The sequence below is a fragment of the Priapulus caudatus genome, unplaced genomic scaffold (genome assembly GCF_000485595.1).
Source record: "Priapulus caudatus unplaced genomic scaffold, Priapulus_caudatus-5.0.1 Scaffold78, whole genome shotgun sequence".
NCBI lineage: Eukaryota > Metazoa > Priapulida > Priapulimorpha > Priapulimorphida > Priapulidae > Priapulus > Priapulus caudatus.
Window position 1 is genome coordinate 612,882 of NW_014577139.1, and position 21,209 is coordinate 634,090.

The 21,209-nt window shown below is 39.5% G+C and overlaps 1 protein-coding gene across 12 annotated transcripts in view; it reads right to left on the reverse strand.

The window, feature by feature from the left end:
- Positions 1-21,209, reverse strand: part of LOC106821586 (RNA binding protein fox-1 homolog 2-like) — a 46,475-nt gene that overhangs the window by 5,205 nt on the left and 20,061 nt on the right. For 5 of the 12 annotated variants that reach the window (XM_014826466.1, XM_014826465.1, XM_014826467.1 and 2 more), the window contains 8 exons: positions 20,800-21,057; positions 19,682-19,840; positions 18,727-18,780; positions 15,095-15,187; positions 12,438-12,495; positions 11,912-12,065; positions 4,599-4,680; positions 3,780-3,875 (listed from right to left, as the gene is read on the reverse strand). In XM_014826466.1, coding sequence (XP_014681952.1) covers positions 3,780-3,875; positions 4,599-4,680; positions 11,912-12,065; positions 12,438-12,495; positions 15,095-15,187; positions 18,727-18,780; positions 19,682-19,840; positions 20,800-21,057 — 954 coding nt within the window. The remainder of the gene's footprint in view (positions 1-3,779; positions 3,876-4,598; positions 4,681-11,911; positions 12,066-12,437; positions 12,496-15,094; positions 15,188-18,726; positions 18,781-19,681; positions 19,841-20,799; positions 21,058-21,209) is intronic. The other 7 variants (XM_014826460.1, XM_014826458.1, XM_014826459.1 and 4 more) reach the window with 7 other exon arrangements.

Sequence of the window (21,209 nt, forward strand, 5' to 3'; positions counted from 1 at the left end):
CTTACCTTTGTCATATAAAACAAACCGCATGTCCCTACGATGCCCTACGCTGAGATAATGAGCGGTGAAAATCTGGTATTTTCACGCGAAAACCGACTCGAGATCAGTGTGTACTGCGTCCCTCCTCGAAGTGTTTCCAGTGTGTTGCTTCCGGTCGCCGCTGTGTAGCGCCATAGTGGCGCTGACTCACGTAATACTACCAGAGTTTACTATACATCCAGCGTGGTGGGCGTGAGGTGGGCACAGGTGGGGTCCATCACTATGGCAATCAATAACAGACGTCATTCATTCCATTTGTCAATCATTGACGGAAACACGCGAGGTTTCCCGAAGTTTATAACACTTCGAGTGAGGGAAGCAGTTCACACTGATCTCGAGTCGGTTTTCGGCGAAAATACCAGATTTTCACCGCTCATTATCTCAGCGTAGGGGCATCGTAGGACATCGGTTTGTTTTATATGACAAGGTAAGACAGCTAATCAATAATACTGCAAAGGATCGTCAAAATAAAACGGGAAAAGTTTATTAATTCGACTAAAGCCCTGTCTACACTAGCAAACTTTAGTTTGCAACTCGAGCAACTCCGAGTTTGGCAAGAAAAGTTTTCAAAGTTTGCCAGTGTAGACCAGTTGACAAACTTCGGCAAACTAGTTTGCAGAAGTTTGCAGAAGTTAGGCCGTGCACCTTCTTGACAAACTAGTTTGCTCGAGTTGCTGAGGTTGGAATAACTCAGCAATCAAATGACAGTTTGTAGTCATGTGATCCTGCAGATAGAAACATTGGACATTAACATTGGAATTCACAGTCAGTACCAGTAGTGTAGTGTAGTCAGTACCATAGTGTAGACAGGCTCCAAACTTCTCCAACTTTAACAAACTCGGAGTTTGCTCGAGTTTGCAAACTAAAGTTTCTAGTGTAGACAGGGCTTAATACTGCAGCATGGTTTCAGCATTTTACCCTTGTACGCTCTCCTTCTTTATACGCTCTTGATATTATGTATGTAGCTTTCCAAACCGTTCAAATTCCCGCATCAGCTTACCTGGCTATTGCAAACCCCAGAACGCCCGGTTAGATAGTGACATCTAAAAGCGTACTACCCGGCAAGCGAATCAGCAGCTGTTCAGGGCGCGTTTCACGAATCACGGGTCCGTTCGCTATTCCCTCCGCTATCTCCCGAGTTGCCCGCTAAATAGCGGAGGACGCGTTTCACGAACCTCCGTTCGCGAAAGCACCGCTATTTACCGCATTTTAGGCGACAACTTTAGGGAGCTCTGCACGTCCCGCTAAGTTAGCGGAGCACTCTATGGTGTATATAAACCCATAAAAAACAAAATTCGCATTAAACTACCATGAAATAAGAGCTTTCGATGGCATGCGATGATACACTAATTACCACGTACACCATTTCGTGTAACTCTCCTGGTCAACGCCATAACTGCGAGCACGAATGTGTAGCGAGAATAATGGCACACTTTTAATTCTATGAACTTTAGATACAGACACAAATTAAAGCAACGACATGCCTAGGCATGTCATCGCTGATCTAGTGGATCAACTGAAGAAGAGCTCTCGCCAGCACAATGAGATCTAGAGCCTTGTCTACCTCTTTACAAGTTTTGCGTCACTACGAATTATGCAACTAGAAGCATTCAGAAAACGGCACTGCATCACAAACACACGGCTATCGATAAACGTGGCCGAGAGACCTCATGAAAATGCAGATAAGGCGTGTGCGGGAGTTGTTTGTGTATAGGTATAGAACGTAATCTAGCAAACGCGCAACACGTTTGTAGTTATCTGCCAGCTGACTGCCAGCTTTCCTCCGATAAATAGGCGAGGCATAGCGGAGCGTTTGTGAAACATGAGTTGTCCATTCGCCAAGTTCTCTGTTATTTAGCGAACAGACAACTTAGCAGACAACTTTAGCGAGTTAGTGAACGCGCCCCTGATCCGCTGTTGCTACGCCGTTTGTGTACGTAGAGAGCTATTTGTTGGCGGCGAACGGGAGCTTAAGACAATGGACTTATTTTGTCTATTTATTTATAACAGCAGGACTTTTCTGAAGTTTGTTGATGTTAAACGGTCACAGATATGTTGCAGTAAGTACTAGCAGAAGCAATTCTTTACCTTAGTCAATTCTAAACTGTAAATGTAGAAAAGTGCTAATATCTCCATTGTTAGAAATGCTGAAGTTGCTGATTTTTCAGAAGCTATTTCTCGAAACTCACAACTCCGATTCCAAATATTTTTGTTCCGTTTTAATGCTAACATATTTAAGGACAAAACGTCCCTGGAATTTTATGAAATGTTATATTTTAGAACTTATGGCTCTTTGTTTACGAAATTGTTTGTGTTTAAAAATCATTACAAATTTCGTGGCATCTTTTCAACTTTTTCCCTAAATTAGAGCATTAAAAAAATTCCAGGGACAGTTTTTTAGTTCATATTATGAACAACTTATGGCTAAAAGTTTAGGTCCCAACTCTTTGCTGTTTTTGAGAAATGGAACAAACGCATATTTTTATATAAATTGACAATTTTTTTCATCGAGAGCGTAGAGAGACATCTCTTTTGAAATAGATATGAGTTTGATGAATTTTATGAGCAGTTATGTTACAATGCCCTTTACAGAGGGCTGCCGGTAACCCTGACAGTATCCTTTTAATAAACTGCCTAACAAGGTTTATAGGAACTTTTTGACAAAAAAAATAGAAAGAAGAAAAGAAAAAAGCTATCTACTTTGTTTGACATACGACAGGGGTTATAATTGTACAGCATAGTCTGCTTCGGTAAGTAGACCATACATAAGACATGCTTTGTTTGCATGTCAATACATTGCAGTTAGTGTTCTCTTAAAAAGGGTGGCACTGGTGTATGTTAGGGTATGATCTGGGAGTATAAACTCACCAACAACCTTTGTAAAAACATCATATATACAATACCTTTCAATTACGACACAAACAACGTTATCCCGCAAATAGGATATAATAAAGGTCACCTACAATTTTCATACATTATACTATGGCTGGAATGTCAAAGACTATCTTGATTAGGTTTTCCTAGGTTACCCGTGACTATGATATGCAAAGGTAGCGCCAACATGATTATACAGCAGTTAACGTTACGTTACGTTATTTTCCTGAAAAATGTAAATGACGTGACAGATAGACCCTGCACGTAGCACAACTTTGTTGACTCATCACGTACTGATATGTATGCCACATGCATATGCATTGCAACCTTGCCATTACTTACAGTTAAATTGAAGAAGGTGTCATAGCAAACACATACTAAAAGCTTATGGTCAAACTGCAGGCAGATGTAACCGGGTTAAAGAGATTTTTCGTGGAAAGTATACAAATGATTTAGGCTAATGTGTACCTTTACGAGGCAAATACCCCAAGAATCTTACCGTGCAATATATGGTGATCGAATGATTATGATGGGATGATTGTACGTTAGTAGTATCTAGTACATAGAAGGAAATACATATAGGAATGCCACAAATTATGTGAAAAGCAAATGCACACATATACGCATGAAAAATGGATGGTCTCAGTTTGAGGTACAGGTTTTTATGGAAAAGCTACATGTTAGAACACCAAATGCCAATGCTTCACCTATGGAAAGCCATGCAACTACATACAACAATACCGGACTAATACAAACACAAACATGCACACGCACCCGCACGCACGCACCGCACGCACGCACGCACGCACGCACGCACACACACACACACCACAACAAAAATAATAAAAACAAAATATGTCAAGTACCCCAGGTAAATTGATAAGGCCTTTGCCCATGTTAAAAGCACTAGGCTCCCCAGCAGGAAATGAAAAAAGTGGTAGCTTTGACGCAGCTGCAGCAACCTAAAATCAAAGTTATTGAAAATTAAACTCAAAAACAAACAAATAGTCACACAACACATGGAGTCAGTCAGTGTCAACAACCACTCACGATTATAAATATATCCCATGCACACAGCAAAATAAATGTACCAGATGGAACAACAAGGAAACGAAGTGTTAATTAAGTGAGGGAAACAGTGAAACCCCCTGAAGCCACATTGCATATAGAGCCATTCATTTAGTAAATCAACAGTTACCACAACCCAGAGTCAACCTCACAGCATTTTGTATTAGTATAAACAAATAAGAACTTTGGCCACCTGCAGACAATATTATTGTTGGCCAATATAGGTTTTTTGTTTAGTGTCATATATCATTTATCTTTGATAATTTCGGGTAATTGATAGGATGACAGTTAAGACGGAAAGTAATACAAAAAGTGATGCAAGTATTTATGTACATACATGACTGATTAATCATGTAGATTTGGGAAGAATACGAAGGTAAGGGTTTACGCACAATGCACACTGAGATTGATATTCTAGGTGTTATGCTCTATTATGTTAATGATTATCAGAATGAAAGAATGTGAATAAAAGGAGAAATCTTAGGGACGAATTATACGGCGTACCAATTATTTTAAAATGTTTATCATTCCATACAGTTGAAAGAATACATCCCCAATGTCATTCAACGAACAAATCCATACATCCATTGAATTTATGACACAAAAAGATTACTTACATGTTTATTACATGCTGACATGGTGCTTACCTGGTATCTGTCAGCTGCAAATGCCAGGTATGGATCCTGATGATATATTGTCCTGCAACATGAGATTAAGTATGTATGCGTCTGCCAAGATTACATAAAAAAATATCTATTCTATGGAAAAATAAACACACATGCATGCACATTCAGACATACATTCTGAGACACACACACTCATTCAGAGGGTGTATATGTCTAACATATAATATAATAATGTAAAAGCCACAATGTATATTATCAGGAGTCTATCAAAAGGAGTAAGGCACGCTAAAACCGGCAAAATTCAACACAGCACGCCACGCAACTCAAGACAACTTAGCAGACAACTTTAGCGGAAGTTAGTGAAACGCGCCCCTGATCCGCTGTTGCTACGCGCGTTTGTGTACGTAGAGAGGCTATTTGTTGGCGGCGAACGGGAGCTTAAGACAATGGACTTATTTTGTCTATTTATTTATAACAGCAGGACTTTTCTGAAGTTTGTTGATGTTAAACGGTCACAGATATGTTGCAGTAAGTACTAGCAGAAGCAATTCTACTTACCTTAGTCAATTCTAAACTGTGAAATGTAGAAAAGTGCTAATATCTCCATTGTTAGAAATGCTGAAGTTGCTGATTTTTCAGAAGCTATTTCTCGAAACTCACAACTCCGATTCCAAATATTTTTGTTCCGTTTTAATGCTAACATATTTAAGGACAAAACGTCCCTGGAATTTTTATGAAATGTTATATTTTAGAACTTATGGCTCTTTGTTTACGAAATTGTTGTGTTTTAAAAATCATTACAAATTTTCGTGCATCTTTTCAACTTTTTCCCTAAATTAGAGCATTAAAAAAATTCCAGGGACAGTTTTTTAGTTCATATTATGAACAACTTATGGCTAAAAGTTTAGGTCCCAACTCTTTGCTGTTTTTGAGAAATGAGAACAAACGCATATTTTTATATAAATTGACAATTTTTTTTTCATCGAGAGCGTAGAGAGACATCTCTTTTATGAAATAGATATGAGTTTGATGGAATTTTATGAGCAGTTATGTTGCAATGCCCTTTACAGAGGTGCCTGCCGGTAACCCTGACAGTATCCTTTTAATAAACTGCCTAACAAGGTTTATAGGAAACTTTTTGCAAAAAAAATAGAAAGAAGAAAAGAAAAAAGCTATCTACTTTGTTTGACATACGACAGGGGTTATAATTGTACAGCATAGTCTGCTTCGGTAAGTAGACCATACATAAGACATGCTTTGTTTGCATGTCAATACATTGCAGTTAGTGTTCTCTTAAAAAAGGGGTGGCACTGGTGTATGTTAGGGTATGATCTGGGAGTATAACTTCACCCAACAACCTTTGTAAAAACATCATATATACAATACCTTTCAATTACGACACAAACAACGTTATCCCGCAAATAGGATATAATAAAGGTCACCTACAATTTTTCATACATTATACTATGGCTGGGAAATGTCAAAGACTATCTTGATTAGGTTTCCTAGGTTACCCCGTGACTATGATATGCCAAAGGTACGCCAACATGATTATACAGCAGTTAACGTTACGTTACGTTATTTTCCTGAAAAATGTAAATGACGTGACAGATAGACCCTGCACGTAGCACAACATTTGTTGACTCATCACGTACTGATATGTATGCCACATGCATATGCATTGCAAACCTTGCCATTACTTACAGTTAAATTGGAAGAAGGTGTCATAGCAAACACATACTAAAAGCTTATGGTCAAACTGCAGGCAGATGTAACCGGGTTAAAGAGATTTTTTCGTGGAAAGTATACAAATGATTTAGGCTAATGTGTACCTTTACGAGGCAAATACCCCAAGAATCTTACCGTGCAATATATGGTGAATCGAATGATTATGATGGGATATGATTGTACGTTAGTAGATATCTAGTACATAGAAGGAAATACATAATAGGAATGCCACAAATTATGTGAAAAGCCAAATGCACACATATACGCATGAAAAATGGATGGTCTCAGTTTGAGGTACAGGTTTTTATGGAAAAGCTACATGTTAGAACACCAAATGCCAATGCTTCACCTATGGGAAAGCCATGCAACTACATACAACAATACCGGACTAATACAAACACAAACATGCACACGCACACACACACGCACGCACGCACGCACGCACGCACGCACACACACACACACCACAGCGAAATTGGACATTGAACATTGGAATTCACAGTCAGTACCAGTAGTGTAGTGTAGTCAGTACCATAGTGTAGACAGGCTCCACAAACTTCTCCAAACTTTAACAAACTCGGAGTTTGCTCGAGTTTGCAAACTAAAGTTTGCTAGTGTAGACAGGGCTTAATACTGCAGCATGGTTTCAGCATTTTACCCTTGTACGCTCTCCTTCTTTATACGCTCTTGATATTATGTATGTAGCTTTCCAAACCGTTCAAATTCCCCGCATCAGCTTACCTGGCTATTGCAAACCCCAGAACGCCCGTTAGATAGTGACATCATAAAAGCGTACTACCCCGGCAAGCGAATCAGCAGCTGTTCAGGGGCGCGTTTCACGAATCACGGGTCCGTTCGCTATTCCCTCCGCTATCTCCCGAGTTGCCCGCTAAATAGCGGAGGACGCGTTTCACGAACCTCCGTTCGCGAAAGCCACTCGCTATTTACCGCATTTTAGCGGACAACTTTAGCGGGAGCTCTGCACGTCCCGCTAAGTTTAGCGGAGCACTCTATGGTGTATATAAAACCCATAAAAATACAAAATTCGCATTAAACTACCATGAAATAAGAGCTTTCGATGGCATGCGATGATACACTAATTACCACGTACACCATTTCGTGTAACTCTCCTGGTCAACGCCATAACTGCGAGCACGAATGTGTAGCGAGAATAATGGCACACTTTTAATTCTATGAAACTTTAGATACAGAACACAAATTAAAAGCAACGACATGCCTAGGCATGTCATCGCTGATCTAGTGGATCAACTTGAAGAAGAGCTCTCGCCCAGCACAATGAGATCTAGAGCCATGTCTACCTCTTTACAAGTTTTGCGTCACTACGAATTTATGCAACTAGAAGCATTCAGAAAACGGCACTGCTACACAAACACACGGCTATCGATAAACGTGGCCGAGAGACCTCATGAAAATGCAGATAAGGCGTGTGCGGGAGTTGTTTGTGTATAGGATAGAACGTAATCTAGCAAACGCGCAACACGTTTGTAGTTATCTGCCAGCTGACTGCCAGCTTTCCTCCGATAAATAGCGGAGGCATAGCGGAGCGTTTGTGAAACATGAGTTGTCCATTCGCCAAGTTCTCTGTTATTTAGCGAACAGACAACTTAGCAGACAACTTTAGCGGAAGTTAGTGAAACGCGCCCCTGATCCGCTGTTGCTACGCGCGTTTGTGTACGTAGAGAGGCTATTTGTTGGCGGCGAACGGGAGCTTAAGACAATGGACTTATTTTGTCTATTTATTTATAACAGCAGGACTTTTCTGAAGTTTGTTGATGTTCAACGGTCACAGATATGTTGCAGTAATGTACTAGGCAGAAGCAATTCTACTTACCTTAGTCAATTCTAAACTGTGAAATGTAGAAAAGTGCTAATATCTCCATTGTTAGAAATGCTGAAGTTGCTGATTTTCAGAAGCTATTTCTCGAAACTCACAACTCCGATTCCAAATATTTTGTTCCGTTTTAATGCTAACATATTTAAGGACAAAACGTCCCTGGATTTTTATGAAATGTTATATTTTAAGACCTTATGGCTCTTTGTTTACGAAATTGTTGTGTTTTAAAAATCATTACAAATTTCGTGCATCTTTTCAACTTTTTCCCTAAATTAGAGCATTAAAAAAATTCCAGGGACAGTTTTTTAGTTCATATTATGAACAACTTATGGCTAAAAGTTTAGGTCCCAACTCTTTGCTGTTTTTGAGAAATGAGAACAAACGCATATTTTATATAAATTGACAATTTTTTTTTCATCGAGAGCGTAGAGAGACATCTCTTTTATGAAATAGATATGAGTTTGATGGAATTTTATGAGCAGTTATGTTGCAATGCCCTTTACAGAGGTGCCTGCCGGTAACCCTGACAGTATCCTTTTAATAAACTGCCTAACAAGGTTTATAGGAAACTTTTTGCAAAAAAAATAGAAAGAAGAAAAAAAAAAGCTATCTACTTTGTTTGACATACGACAGGGGTTATAATTGTACAGCATAGTCTGCTTCGGTAAGTAGACCATACATAAGACATGCTTTGTTTGCATGTCAATACATTGCAGTTAGTGTTCTCTTAAAAAGGGGTGGCACTGGTGTATGTTAGGGTATGACTGGAGTATAACTTCACCCAACAACCTTTGTAAAAACATCACATATACAATACCTCTTCATTAAGCGACACAAACACACGTTATCCCGCAAATAGGATATAATAAAGGTCACCTACAATTTTCATACATTATACTATGGCTGGGAATGTCAAAGACTATCTTGATTAGGTTTCCTAGTTACCCGTGACTATGATATGCCAAGGTACGCCAAATGATGTATACGGCAGTTAACGTTACGTTACGTATTTTCCTGAAAAAATGTAATGACGTGACAGATAGACCCTGCACGTAGCACAACATTGTTGACTCATCACGTACTGATATGTTTGCCACATGCATATGCATTGCAAACCTTGCCATTACTTACAGTTAAATTGGAAGAAGGTGTCATAGCAAACACATACTAAAAGCTTATGGTCAAACTGCAGGCAGATGTAACCGGGTAAAGAGATTTTTCGTGGAAAGTATACAAATGATTTAGGCTAATGCTGTACCTTTACGAGGCAAATACCCCCAAGAATCTACCGTGCAATAATATGGTCGAATCGAATGATTATGATGGGATATGATTGTACGTTAGTAGATATCTAGTACATAGAAGGAAATACATAATAGGAATGCCACAAATTATGTGAAAAAGCCAAATGCACACATATACGCCATGAAAAATGGATGGTCCTCAGTTTGAGGTACAGGTTTTTATGGAAAAGCTACATGTTAGAACACCAAATGCCATGCTTCACCTATGGGAAAGCCATTGCAACTACATACACAATACCGGACTAATACAAACACAAACATGCACACGCACACACACACGCACGCACGCACGCACGCACGCACGCACACACACACACACCACAACAAAAATAATAAAAACAAAATATGTCAAGTACCCCAGGTAAATTGATAAGGCCTTTGCCCATGTTAAAAGCACTAGGCTCCCAGCAGGAAATTGAAAAAAGTCGGTAGCTTTGACGCAGCTGCAGCAACCTAAAATCAAAGTTATTGAAAATTAAACTCAAAACAAACAAATAGTCACACAACACATGGAGTCAGTCAGTGTCAACAACCACTCACGATTATAAATATATCCCATGCACACAGCAAAATAAATGTACGCAGATGGAACAACAAGGAAACGAGTTTAATAAAGTGAGGGAAACAGTGAAAACCCTGAAGCCAATTGCATATAGAGCCATTCATTTAGTAAATCAACAGTTACCACAACCAGAGTCCAACCTCACAGCATTTTGTATTAGTATAAAACAAATAAGAACTTTGGCCACCTGCAGACAATATATATTGTTGGCCAATATAGGTTTTTGTTTAGTGTCATATATCATTTATCTTTGATAATTTCGGGTAATTGATAGGATGACAGTTAAGACGGAAAGTAATACAAAAAGTGATGCAAGTATTATGTACATACATGATGATTAATCATGTAGATTTGGGAAGAATACGAAGGTAAGGCGTTACGCACAATGCAACACTTGAGATTGATATTCTAGTGTTATGCTCATTATGTTAATGATTATCAGAATGAAAGAATGTGAATAAAGGAGAAATCTTAGGGACGAATTATACGGCGTACCAATTTTATTTTAAAATGCTTTAATCATTCCATACAGTGAAAGAATACATCCCCAATGTCATTCAACGAACAAATCCATACATCATTGAATTTATGACACAAAAAGATTACTTACATGTTTATTACATGCTGACATGGTGCTTACCTGGTATCTGTCAGCTGCAAATGCCAGGTATGGATCCTGATGATATACTGTCCTGCAACATGAGATTAAGTATGTATGCATCTGCCAAGATTACATAAAAAAATATAAAATATTAATTCTATGGAAAAATAAACACACATGCATGCACATTCAGACATACATTCTGAGACCACACACTCACTTCAGAGGGTGTATATGTCTAACATATAATATAATAATGTAAAAGCCACAATGTATATTATCAGGAGTCTATCAAAAGGAGTAAGGCACGCTAAAACCGGCAAAATTCAACATTTAGTAGCCTTGTCTACCTATGATTTATTGTGTTTACCCTCGATAAAACTTGAGCTCAAGTATTGCCTTAATCATTAAACTTTATCCGTGTCTAATCGTTGTCTCATAAAAATGACAAATCCGGAGATATCGTTCAAACGTACAATGTGGTTTTATCCAATTTACATCGCTTTGTGATGATCAGTGAACGAAACATAAGGGCAAATGCTTTGAAAGCCCTCTACGTTAGCAATGCAAACATAGCAAAGAACTACGAGGTTTTGCAGGGATTTCGGAAGTTAAACACGCCTTGTTGTTATTATAGCCATGTCGAATGACAGTAATTTACATGTATGACAATATTGTAAGAACAAATAAAATGTGGATAAAATACTAAACATGTGAATTTTTTTTATTTCTAATGTAAATAGCATCAATAACACCACGTCGTGTTTAACTTTCCGAAATCCCTAGCAAAACCTCGGCTAGTTCTTTGCTATGTTTGCATTTCTAAACGATAGAGGGCCTTCAAAAGCATTGCCCTTATGTTTCGGTTCACTGATCATCACAAAGCGATGCTAAATTGATAAAACCACATTGTACGTTTGAACCGATATCTCCTGTCTCCTCCATTTTTATGAGACCAACGATTAGACACGGATAAAGTTTAATGATTAAGGCAATACTTGAGCTCAAGTTTATCGAGGTAAACACAATAAATCATAGGTAGACTAAGGCTACTAAATGTTGAATTTTGCCGGTTTTAGCGTGCCTTACTCCTTTTGATAGACTCCTGATATTATTGCAAATATCCTTCAGTATTGAATTGATAGTGTAATTTCACTAGTGGTTTTTGGCAGCAAAGAAGTAACAAATTTATCTACTAGTAAAGAATGAAAATACAAATCATCTTGCTAAGAATAAAAGTAGGTGGGAACTCACGGTACATATCCCTGTAGGGCACCAGCACCCGCAGCCGTTAATGGCGTTGGCCCCCTAAGTGCGGCTGCAGTGTAAGCACCTCTTGCTGCCGCTGCTGCTGCTGCTGCCGCAGCCACCCGATTCCGTGTTAATGCCGCCCCCTTTAAGACTGCAGCTAATACAATAGCACACTCATTACACTTAATAATTATACAGACGTTATTCTAGACAAGAATAATAATATTGTAATTATAGCCTAAGATGAAATTTAATTTAGCTTTAGATCAATTTTAATACAATAAAACATCTAACAATAATACAAGCATAATTTTAAAATCCAAATCATTCAAATAAGCAATAACTTCCCCATCATTAAAAAAATCATGAGACATCATAAAACATTAAAATACTCGAATCATTGCTTGATGGTATGGTGACAGGTACAGACATTTTTGATTTTTTATACTTGCACACACTCATTAAATTAAACAAAATAGATAAACACAAAATTGTAACTCAACAAAGCTAGGAGCCGATTGGGACTCACCATTTGCTATTGCTTGTGGATTCTTTTTGGTCTGACTCCGGGCTGTGGCATTGTTCACCTGAACAGCCAATTAAATGTCTTACAAAAACACAATTGGCAGATGTTGTTGACAATTTGGCAGTGATAGTCGAAAAATGCCTTTTCATTGATATTTTAAAAATTGTTGTAAAATTGTTGTCGAAATTATTGATCAATATTCAATGAATAAGTTATTCCAGCAGTATATGTACACTGCTATCAATTGTACAAGAATAACTACAACTATGTAGCTATGTACGTGCAATTGATTTCAGCCAATGAACAAAGAGCCTATCAATCGAAATTCATTTGCTGCAAAATTTTCTCATTCGTCCAATTTGTCCAAATTCTTTTTTGATATTATAGGTAGAAATTGCTCAAAAAGCTGTTTCAAAAGCTGACCTGATATTTTACTAACATGTTAACCATATAAATTAAAAAAACGAATACACAAATTTTGCACTGATATTAATTTGTACTTTTCTGACCGATTTAATTGTCTTCTAAACTTTACCAAAAAGGCAGCATCCTCCAATGATTCTAAAGAATGAGATTTTTTTTACCAACTATGAACCATTAAATTTAAATTACTTCCAGGTACATACCTACAAAATCTCTGCCCCGATAGATTACAATTGATCGGCAATTCTCTATGAAATGAAACAATTCCGTCCTTGATCGTTATCCTCTGAAGCAACGGTTAGCTCCGTCACCTTTAATTTATAGATACCATAAAATCTGGAAACTAAGCAAGCACATGACGTTTTAGCTGGAAAATCTTTACACCCAAGGTGGTTTGGTTAAAGCTTGCACATGCCACACTCAGTTGCAAGAGGGCAGAGAAAGAGAGGCATCACTTATTTTCCAGACTCTACGGTACACGTTTGTAGGCTAACTAACATTGGAGATATCGAAAAGCTCAAGAAATGTCAATCCTAGGTGCATTCCATTCATTCCACAGATGCAAGCAGTCTCATAAGCCAGTCGAACCAGGCAAGATAGGACCAAGCATGTGCCCCGCTTGGTTGGGCAGGAGTATTGGCGCCCCCTGAGAAGGAGTAGCCCAACCCGTCCAAGCAGGAGAGTCCAAGCAGGTCACAGCACATCACTCTGTGCAAGTACAAGGAACAAAACGAGGGTGCAGATCCACCTGGTGAAAACTAGATGACAATGATGACGGTGATGATGAGAACCAGACTACACACTGAGGATAACAATAACATGGCGGCGACATGATGCAGAGCGGAGATATACATACGGACAGCATGTACAACGTGCACGTATGCACCTATGCCCACTAAAGATGCAATGGCCTCCAACAATATCAAAGCAGGGAAGAGTTGTACCCAAGCAAAGAGAGAGAAGTAGAAACTCAGAGAAGCTAGTTAGACAGTAATGAGTGGAACAATGTTGAAGTTATGATATGAAATTTTGCAAGTCAGTTTGCAGGATCGACGCAAAATATGAGGGCTTGCGGAGAACAACATGCTTGTGACGACATCTGATGAGGGAAATACAAGGTTTTGTGGAGACGCATTATGTACACAGATAATTGCAGATGACATTATGGAAGTGTAACAGCAGATGATGAAGACCAATGTATGGGGTGTAAATAGTGAGCGAATGGGATTAGATGAAGTCGGTAAATTGGGATAACTACGGCAGTTGAGGCGACAAAAGATACAGTGACAGATGAATGGCAATGATTGGTATCTTTGTGTGGAAAATAGTTGTTTAGAGTTAGCACGTTTCTATGAAGCACGGTTAGAAATTCTCAAACTAGATGTGCACAAACATCTAGCCAACATAAACGTTGCAGAAAGTGACTGATGCCAAGCCAGTGATTATCAGCACAACACCGATATATTAAAGGGACAGGAATAGACTGTGATCCTCGATTTAAACTTTGGTCAAGGTTACAAGGTCAGCTTTGAAGCTACTGGAAAAGCCGTGAACGTTCCACAACCGATCTTCTCAAACGACAGACACACTACAGAACAGTGACATAACAACCCAGGATGGACATTTCTTAGCATTTGTTTTACGGTGGCACCTGAATTATGACACACACATTGTCTGTCTGTCTATGATTGCATCTTTGTCTGTCACTCTTGTTTCATCACAATTGTTTCTGCTGCTAGTAAAAACTAATCACCTAGTCAGCCCTGCTACGTCACAGTTGTCAGTTTCAATTTGTAAAAGAGGAGTAAAATGCAGCAAGGCATACCGATAACCACAAATACTCTCCAGCATTATGTAATTACGTGATAGAGTGAAGAATTGTAATCTTTGCCTGATTATTTTCTCCGTTGGAGTCAATTACAATCAAATTGTGGTTAAGACTGCCTGTGCTGTTAGCAATGGAAACGATAAACTTCTCCCTCAGGATACGCCACATTACTTGCTGCATTTCGTTTTTCATCTCTGTTCATTTTCACCAATATCCTCATTATTAATGCCAATGCCACTATCTATAGCCGTATCTAGTGTATTCTCCACACTAAGCACTACGATCGGGTCAGTATCCCATCTGCTGTCCAGTGTCCGTGTCACAATTCAGGAACCAAATGTTTGAGTACAATACTTAGCGATTAGTGGCTGATGAGAGTGCTACCACGATAAGAGAGAATAACATGCACCTCTATCTTGCGTCCCTCAACCATCGTGCCGTTCAATGCCTCGCGTGCTCGGTCAGCATCCGCACTAGTTGCGAAAGTTACAAAACCGAATCCCTGCATGCAACGAAATAAACAATCAGGAACATGCATGAACGCCGTGCAGTGAAACAAGAAACAAGATTGCACCGTCATTCACTGCAAATGAAACTGCTCAGATCATATGTATACCGTATACACACAGATATAAGTACACAATATACACATAAATATGCAGTAGCCCCAATCTACTGTACAAGAATCTATATTGCAGTCAGATGTGGCATTCCCTGTCAATTAACAATGTTCAAGATGACCACCACGGGCGGCAGCGGAGAGCACAAAATTATAGGCGGCAGCACTCTGAAGAGGCAAGAACTACATGAATACATGGCAAATTTTTCAGAGCGTACACAGGAGATGGAAACATTGACTGCTTCGTACATCCGGGATGGCTGGGATTATAAATATTTTACCCATGAATTACACTATTTACAGGGACCGGTAGCAAACATTATATCGAATTAGGGCAAATTCATAATTCTACATGTATAAATGAAGACATTGTAATCATGGCAACTGGTATACCATCCGGTATGCTCCTGCATTAGCCTGGCCCTCCCACAAACCACTTACTGTACTGTGCTTACCCAATCTTCGTTACTGCAATCTACTCATAAACCAATACTGTCCATACACATTTAACTCTAATTTTACTCTCTTAATTAACAACTAATGGATCTTCGGTCGGATGGTATGTGGCACTGCAGGAAAGATGGGGTATTGAAGCATTTACAGTAGCTGCCACCCGCAGTAAAGACACAACATGTGAAGCACACACTCTAGGCAAACTGCTGAATACTGATCGCAATCTACAACGTACAATAAGCTGTATAGAGAGATGGATGCAGCCACGTCCGGAGGCTCAGTGGGCTATGATTAAAAAGTGTGCCATTTGCAGTGATCCGGTATTCCGAAACTAAGAAATTAGACACGTTATCCTAAAGCAGGTCAAATAATAGCAGCTGCTTCAAACCCCTCCACCCCTAAGATCGTAGAGAACTGCAGGCCACAAAACTTAACCCGCTCCAACATTTTTTAATTCCTGTAATATCATGACAGCTATGAATAATTGATGCGCCATTTAATGTTGACAGTTCCGAGCGTCGCGAAGCCTGGATAGGAGAAAATTTGTGCTGCACAATTCACTGAGGCCCCGGGTGTGAGTGACCAAGAGGTTAGGGAGACAGCATGCTGGCACAGGCGGCTTGTTGTTGTAGTGCCAAACCATGCTTCACTTCAGACTTCATGCAAGGCGCATGAAAAACTCCCAATCAATGCCATGTCTGACACAATGATTGGATGAAGAAACCTATATATATATATATATATATATATATATATATATATATATATATATATATATATATATATATATATATATATATATATATGCAGTAAGATGGGCCTATGCAAAACTTGTAAACTGAAGTATACAGAAGTATACTGGGGGCACGCAGGTAGGCACCGAAGCTACTGAACACAAGAAATGCTCCTATCTGGCGACCAGGCTACGTTTACTTTGCCTGTTACATGTGTTATGTCAGCATGTGAAGTGCGGAATGGTGATGGAAATGGCAAGTGTTAGAAACCTAAAATCTCGTTTGTATGGAAAATAACATATATAACTAACCATCAAGAAGTTGCAGTTGTTGTGGCTGTACTAGAGAGCTTGATGAAATGGAGACCCTATTAGTATTACCTCTATCCCTATATGATACACCTCTGCTTAGTAAACGTTTTTCATAAATTATTCCAGTTTTCAAAATGTGAAGGTAGTTTACAATAAGATTTAAAAAAAGAGACACTGCAAACGGCAATCTCGTTTCCATGGAAACACACACCCCGGAGATGTACACCCATATGCTGTATGTGAAAGCTGATGCTGCTGACAATGTGCGAGTTTTATGGCTAGGCCAATATTATTAGCTGAACATGGTGATAACCATACTATCACTCCTTCAGAATTCTATTCGCCCACACGCATGCAAGTATAAACACACGCATTCGATTCGTACGCGCGTGCGCGCACACACACACAAACATAGACACACACACGCACACACGCACACACACACACACACACACACACCACGCACGCACGCACGCACGCACTCACGCACTCACGCAAGCCCACACACGCACACAGTGCATGCATGTGCACACACGCACGCACACACACTAGTATATACATGTATATACACATATGTATATACATATATACATACATATAGATATTTACTGGAAGGCATTCCGGAGTGTTTTCTCTGGCTAAATCACGAGAGCCAATTTCGACGCAGACTTCAAGTCAATTAGTTCACGTGTACAAGAGGCACCTGCACCAGAATACTGTGTTTACTCAGGCAGAGAGGAAGCAGACACCATACGCGCACACTGCCAACTCTTACAAATCCATCAACCATAGATCTTTGCTCCCACACGTTGAAATTCGATTACTGTCGCTAAAATACACATTCGAACTCCTTTACGATGCACTAGCAGAGTTCACCAGATCTGATAGCAGCCACTCACTCATAGAGGTGTCATTCAGTGCTTAGGAGTGTTTTCTTGAAGTGTTAACACATGGTTATTTCAGATAGGTTGACACATTGCAGCAGTTGACAGAATGCTCACTAGCGTTAGTTAGTGTGCCGGGCAACGTAAACTACAATGAGTAGAGTGCACAGCGACTACCTAGTATAAAACAAGTTCAGTATACAAGAGCATCAGGCTGCAAGCTTGTAGTAACAACCTACGTAAACAATAGCGTCTCTGAAAAGGGAACGGAGACATAACGTTAGTCTGACGTGTTTCTGGCATCTGTCCTAGAGCTTGCACCGCTTTCTCTTCTCTACGCGAATAGGTCCCGATGCTGCGACGAAAAACATCGGTACAAATCATGCACATGGGCACCAAGCAGCAATTTGACTGTTTCAATGAAGCAAGGATGAAGAAGTGTCTTACAATTCACACAAAAGTGCACCAGTTTGAATCAATTCGATCACCCAATTCGAAGGGTACCTGGCGATAATTGTTAAAGGACTGAGAACATCTTTCACCAAAATCTGTAAACAGTGACTGGAATGGGAAATCATCACAGATCAGGACAAAAAGCAATATGTTAGCCGTAGCAGTTGCAAGCATACACCGATAAAAATTAAGAACAATAATACTTTAGCCAAAAACTGTTAGGCAAGTTTTATCCAGTCATTGTACTGACTAAAAATGTGTCTCATAATTGGTGCTGTCAAGTAAAAGCTTATTCGCGCGCAATTTTGCAATTGGGATGATTATATTTAATCAGTGTTTTTGCAGTGTATTAATAAACTACTAGAAATTTCATCGACTAGTCCAGAAAAGTTTTAATCTGCCAACTATAATATGCGGACAACATTTTAGAACATGATTAGATTTGGCACTCACAGCAAAACTGTAATAACGATCAACCAATTCATTAGAAAAAGTATCAAGTAACTGTAATGTTCTTTAACAATTCTAATATTAGACCAGGCTGAATAGAGAGCATTGTAATACATCTGACAATCCAAAAAACATACCTTAGATCCCCGCTCATTGAAAATGATTTCAACATCAAGTATGTTCCCATGTTGCTGCAAGGGTGCAAAAGTACACATTACAAAAGGCTTTCATAATGGGTAAGCACAGGAGTTAACTTATTATAATAGACATAGTAATGGATATTAGTATGTCCTTTGAATGCTTCCTGCGTGAATTGCTCCTACATGATGGTAAGTGTGCAAGCATCACAGTCAGTGTGTTAGCGGGGAGGCACTGGGGTTGAACCACAGCAACACCCAACCCATGTTGAAAATTTAGTTCTGAGAAGTTCAACCCAAGACCACATTAGCATTAATGAAATACATCATTGCCGATTCTCTTATAGTTGCCATTATTATGCTATATATACCGGCAAGAATTTCTCAGTCGCTAATGTACAGCGTAATCGCTAATAGAATGATGGGCTTGTTTTTTGCCTACACTGACGGAGGCATCTATACGCAGAACTTGACACTTTTTTTTCACTTACTCGTGATTTACAGACTATAGCAGCTCGGAGAACTTTAAATCTTTAGTCTACGTCAATGGTATTGAAAGTTTGTAAAAATATGGCAGTTTCCTGAAGACATCTTTATTCTCTTATTTTTTTACTGTATCCATGAATACTCAAACTTCTAAAAAAAAACTGTATTGTGATCTTTGAAAGTAGTTTTTTAATAATGTTGATCATAATTACACTTTGAATCCAATATTCCAATTTTTACAACAATAATTTCATTACACATTATGTGAGTCACGGGAACAATAAAATTTGCACAACTGAATAGAAATATTTGTGAATAATGGTCGACTGGGGTAATATGTGGCAACTTCACAGTAGGGGAAGTATTTAAAAGGTTTGGAAATATTGGAATACTGGAAAATCTTCTAAACCAGCAAGTTTTATGCCAAAAATTACAAGCGGTTATATGTGGACCGATGTGATATACTTACACCAAACATGGCTCTGAGATCATTGTCTCTGAACCTGAATGGTATATTGGAGACGTGGAGTCGCTTTGGCATTTCAGTTTTTGGCTGTGGCCCACTGGTTGACGCTGATGTCACCACAGCTATATTCTTTCCTGCATTTTCTGCTTCCAGGTCTGTTTGCTGTAACACATTTTCAGGAAAATACGTTAGCAAAGAAGAACATGGTGTATGTGTAAGCACACATGAGTGTGCGCATGGATGCAGTGTGCGTGTATGCCTCTGCAGATGTCAACGTGTGCATGTTAATGTGTGAATGCATGAGTGTGTGATCACGCATGTATGAAGCTGTTATTGGTATATTGGACTCCCAAAACCTTCCACAGCAATTTTAACATACAATTTCAACTTTCATGTTTTGTGCAAGTTATACTCCTCTCGATTACCTCTTAATCTCACTAGCTTATTATTTTTGAATATCAACATTGAAACAAATTTACAGAAGAGTATCTTGAACATGCCTCTTTATAGTCATGTAGACATGTACAGTTGCATGCGAATATCAGCATTGCATACAGAGCCAAAAAACAAGCGAGCATCTGTGAGAGAAGACTACACGCGCGCGAAATAGAAGCTTTGATAGCAGCAGCACATCATACAGCAGGTCATACTTACAGTCTAATAGATTCTTTATATCTGTTTACGAAGATCTAGATATAGTCTGCGCGCGCACAACTTTGCAGGGCGACACATTCTAGCAGCTGACCGTGGAACCATGTGTTTGGGGAAGGACACTGTGACAATGACCGGATTACCTCCAGGATTGCTTCAACAACAATGTTGGCATCAGGAGGGAGCTCAAAGAGGATGCAGAAGAACTAGCCCAAGACTGATGCAACAGGCAGAGAGAGAGAGAGAGAGAGAGAGAGCGAGAGAGAACTGTCTCGGCATTGTTGGTGGGGGCAGAGGCAACTGGTGGAGAAGAGATGCAGAGGACCTATGCCTACAATGTTGGAGTGGAAGAAGCATGCATATCCTTGTAGTGATAGAGGAGGAAGGCCCAAAGACATGGCGGGTGGCTGTTGAGATTGTGCCGACCTGTCAACGTGGCGCACAGACTAAACGTGCAGTATGGTCCTCACCATGACGATGTTTCCAGCATGGAAAGCATGCAAATTACCAGTAGAAACTCTGTGTACCGTCTGTGTTTCTACACTGGAGGTGGCATTGTGATCTATGATGGTAGCATCGACTAGTGGGTCGGTAGCCTTGCGCAAGTGCAGCGGGGGCTGGCCGGGCTGCGCACCATGGTAGGCAGTGGCGAGCACGGTGGCGCCCCCCTCCTCACCATTTTGGGCGTGTTGTGTGTACACAGGATTCATCTGGGCTTGCACCATATGCTGAAATGAGCCAAGAGAAGTACAGTTGCATGTGATTGTGAGAATAAAGTTGACATTACAGGGGTCAAGTGTGAGAAGGGGCTCTACACAATAAACCCAATAAAATAACCCCTGAAACATTGATAGTACAGGCTAAATGCAGGAGCATGCGT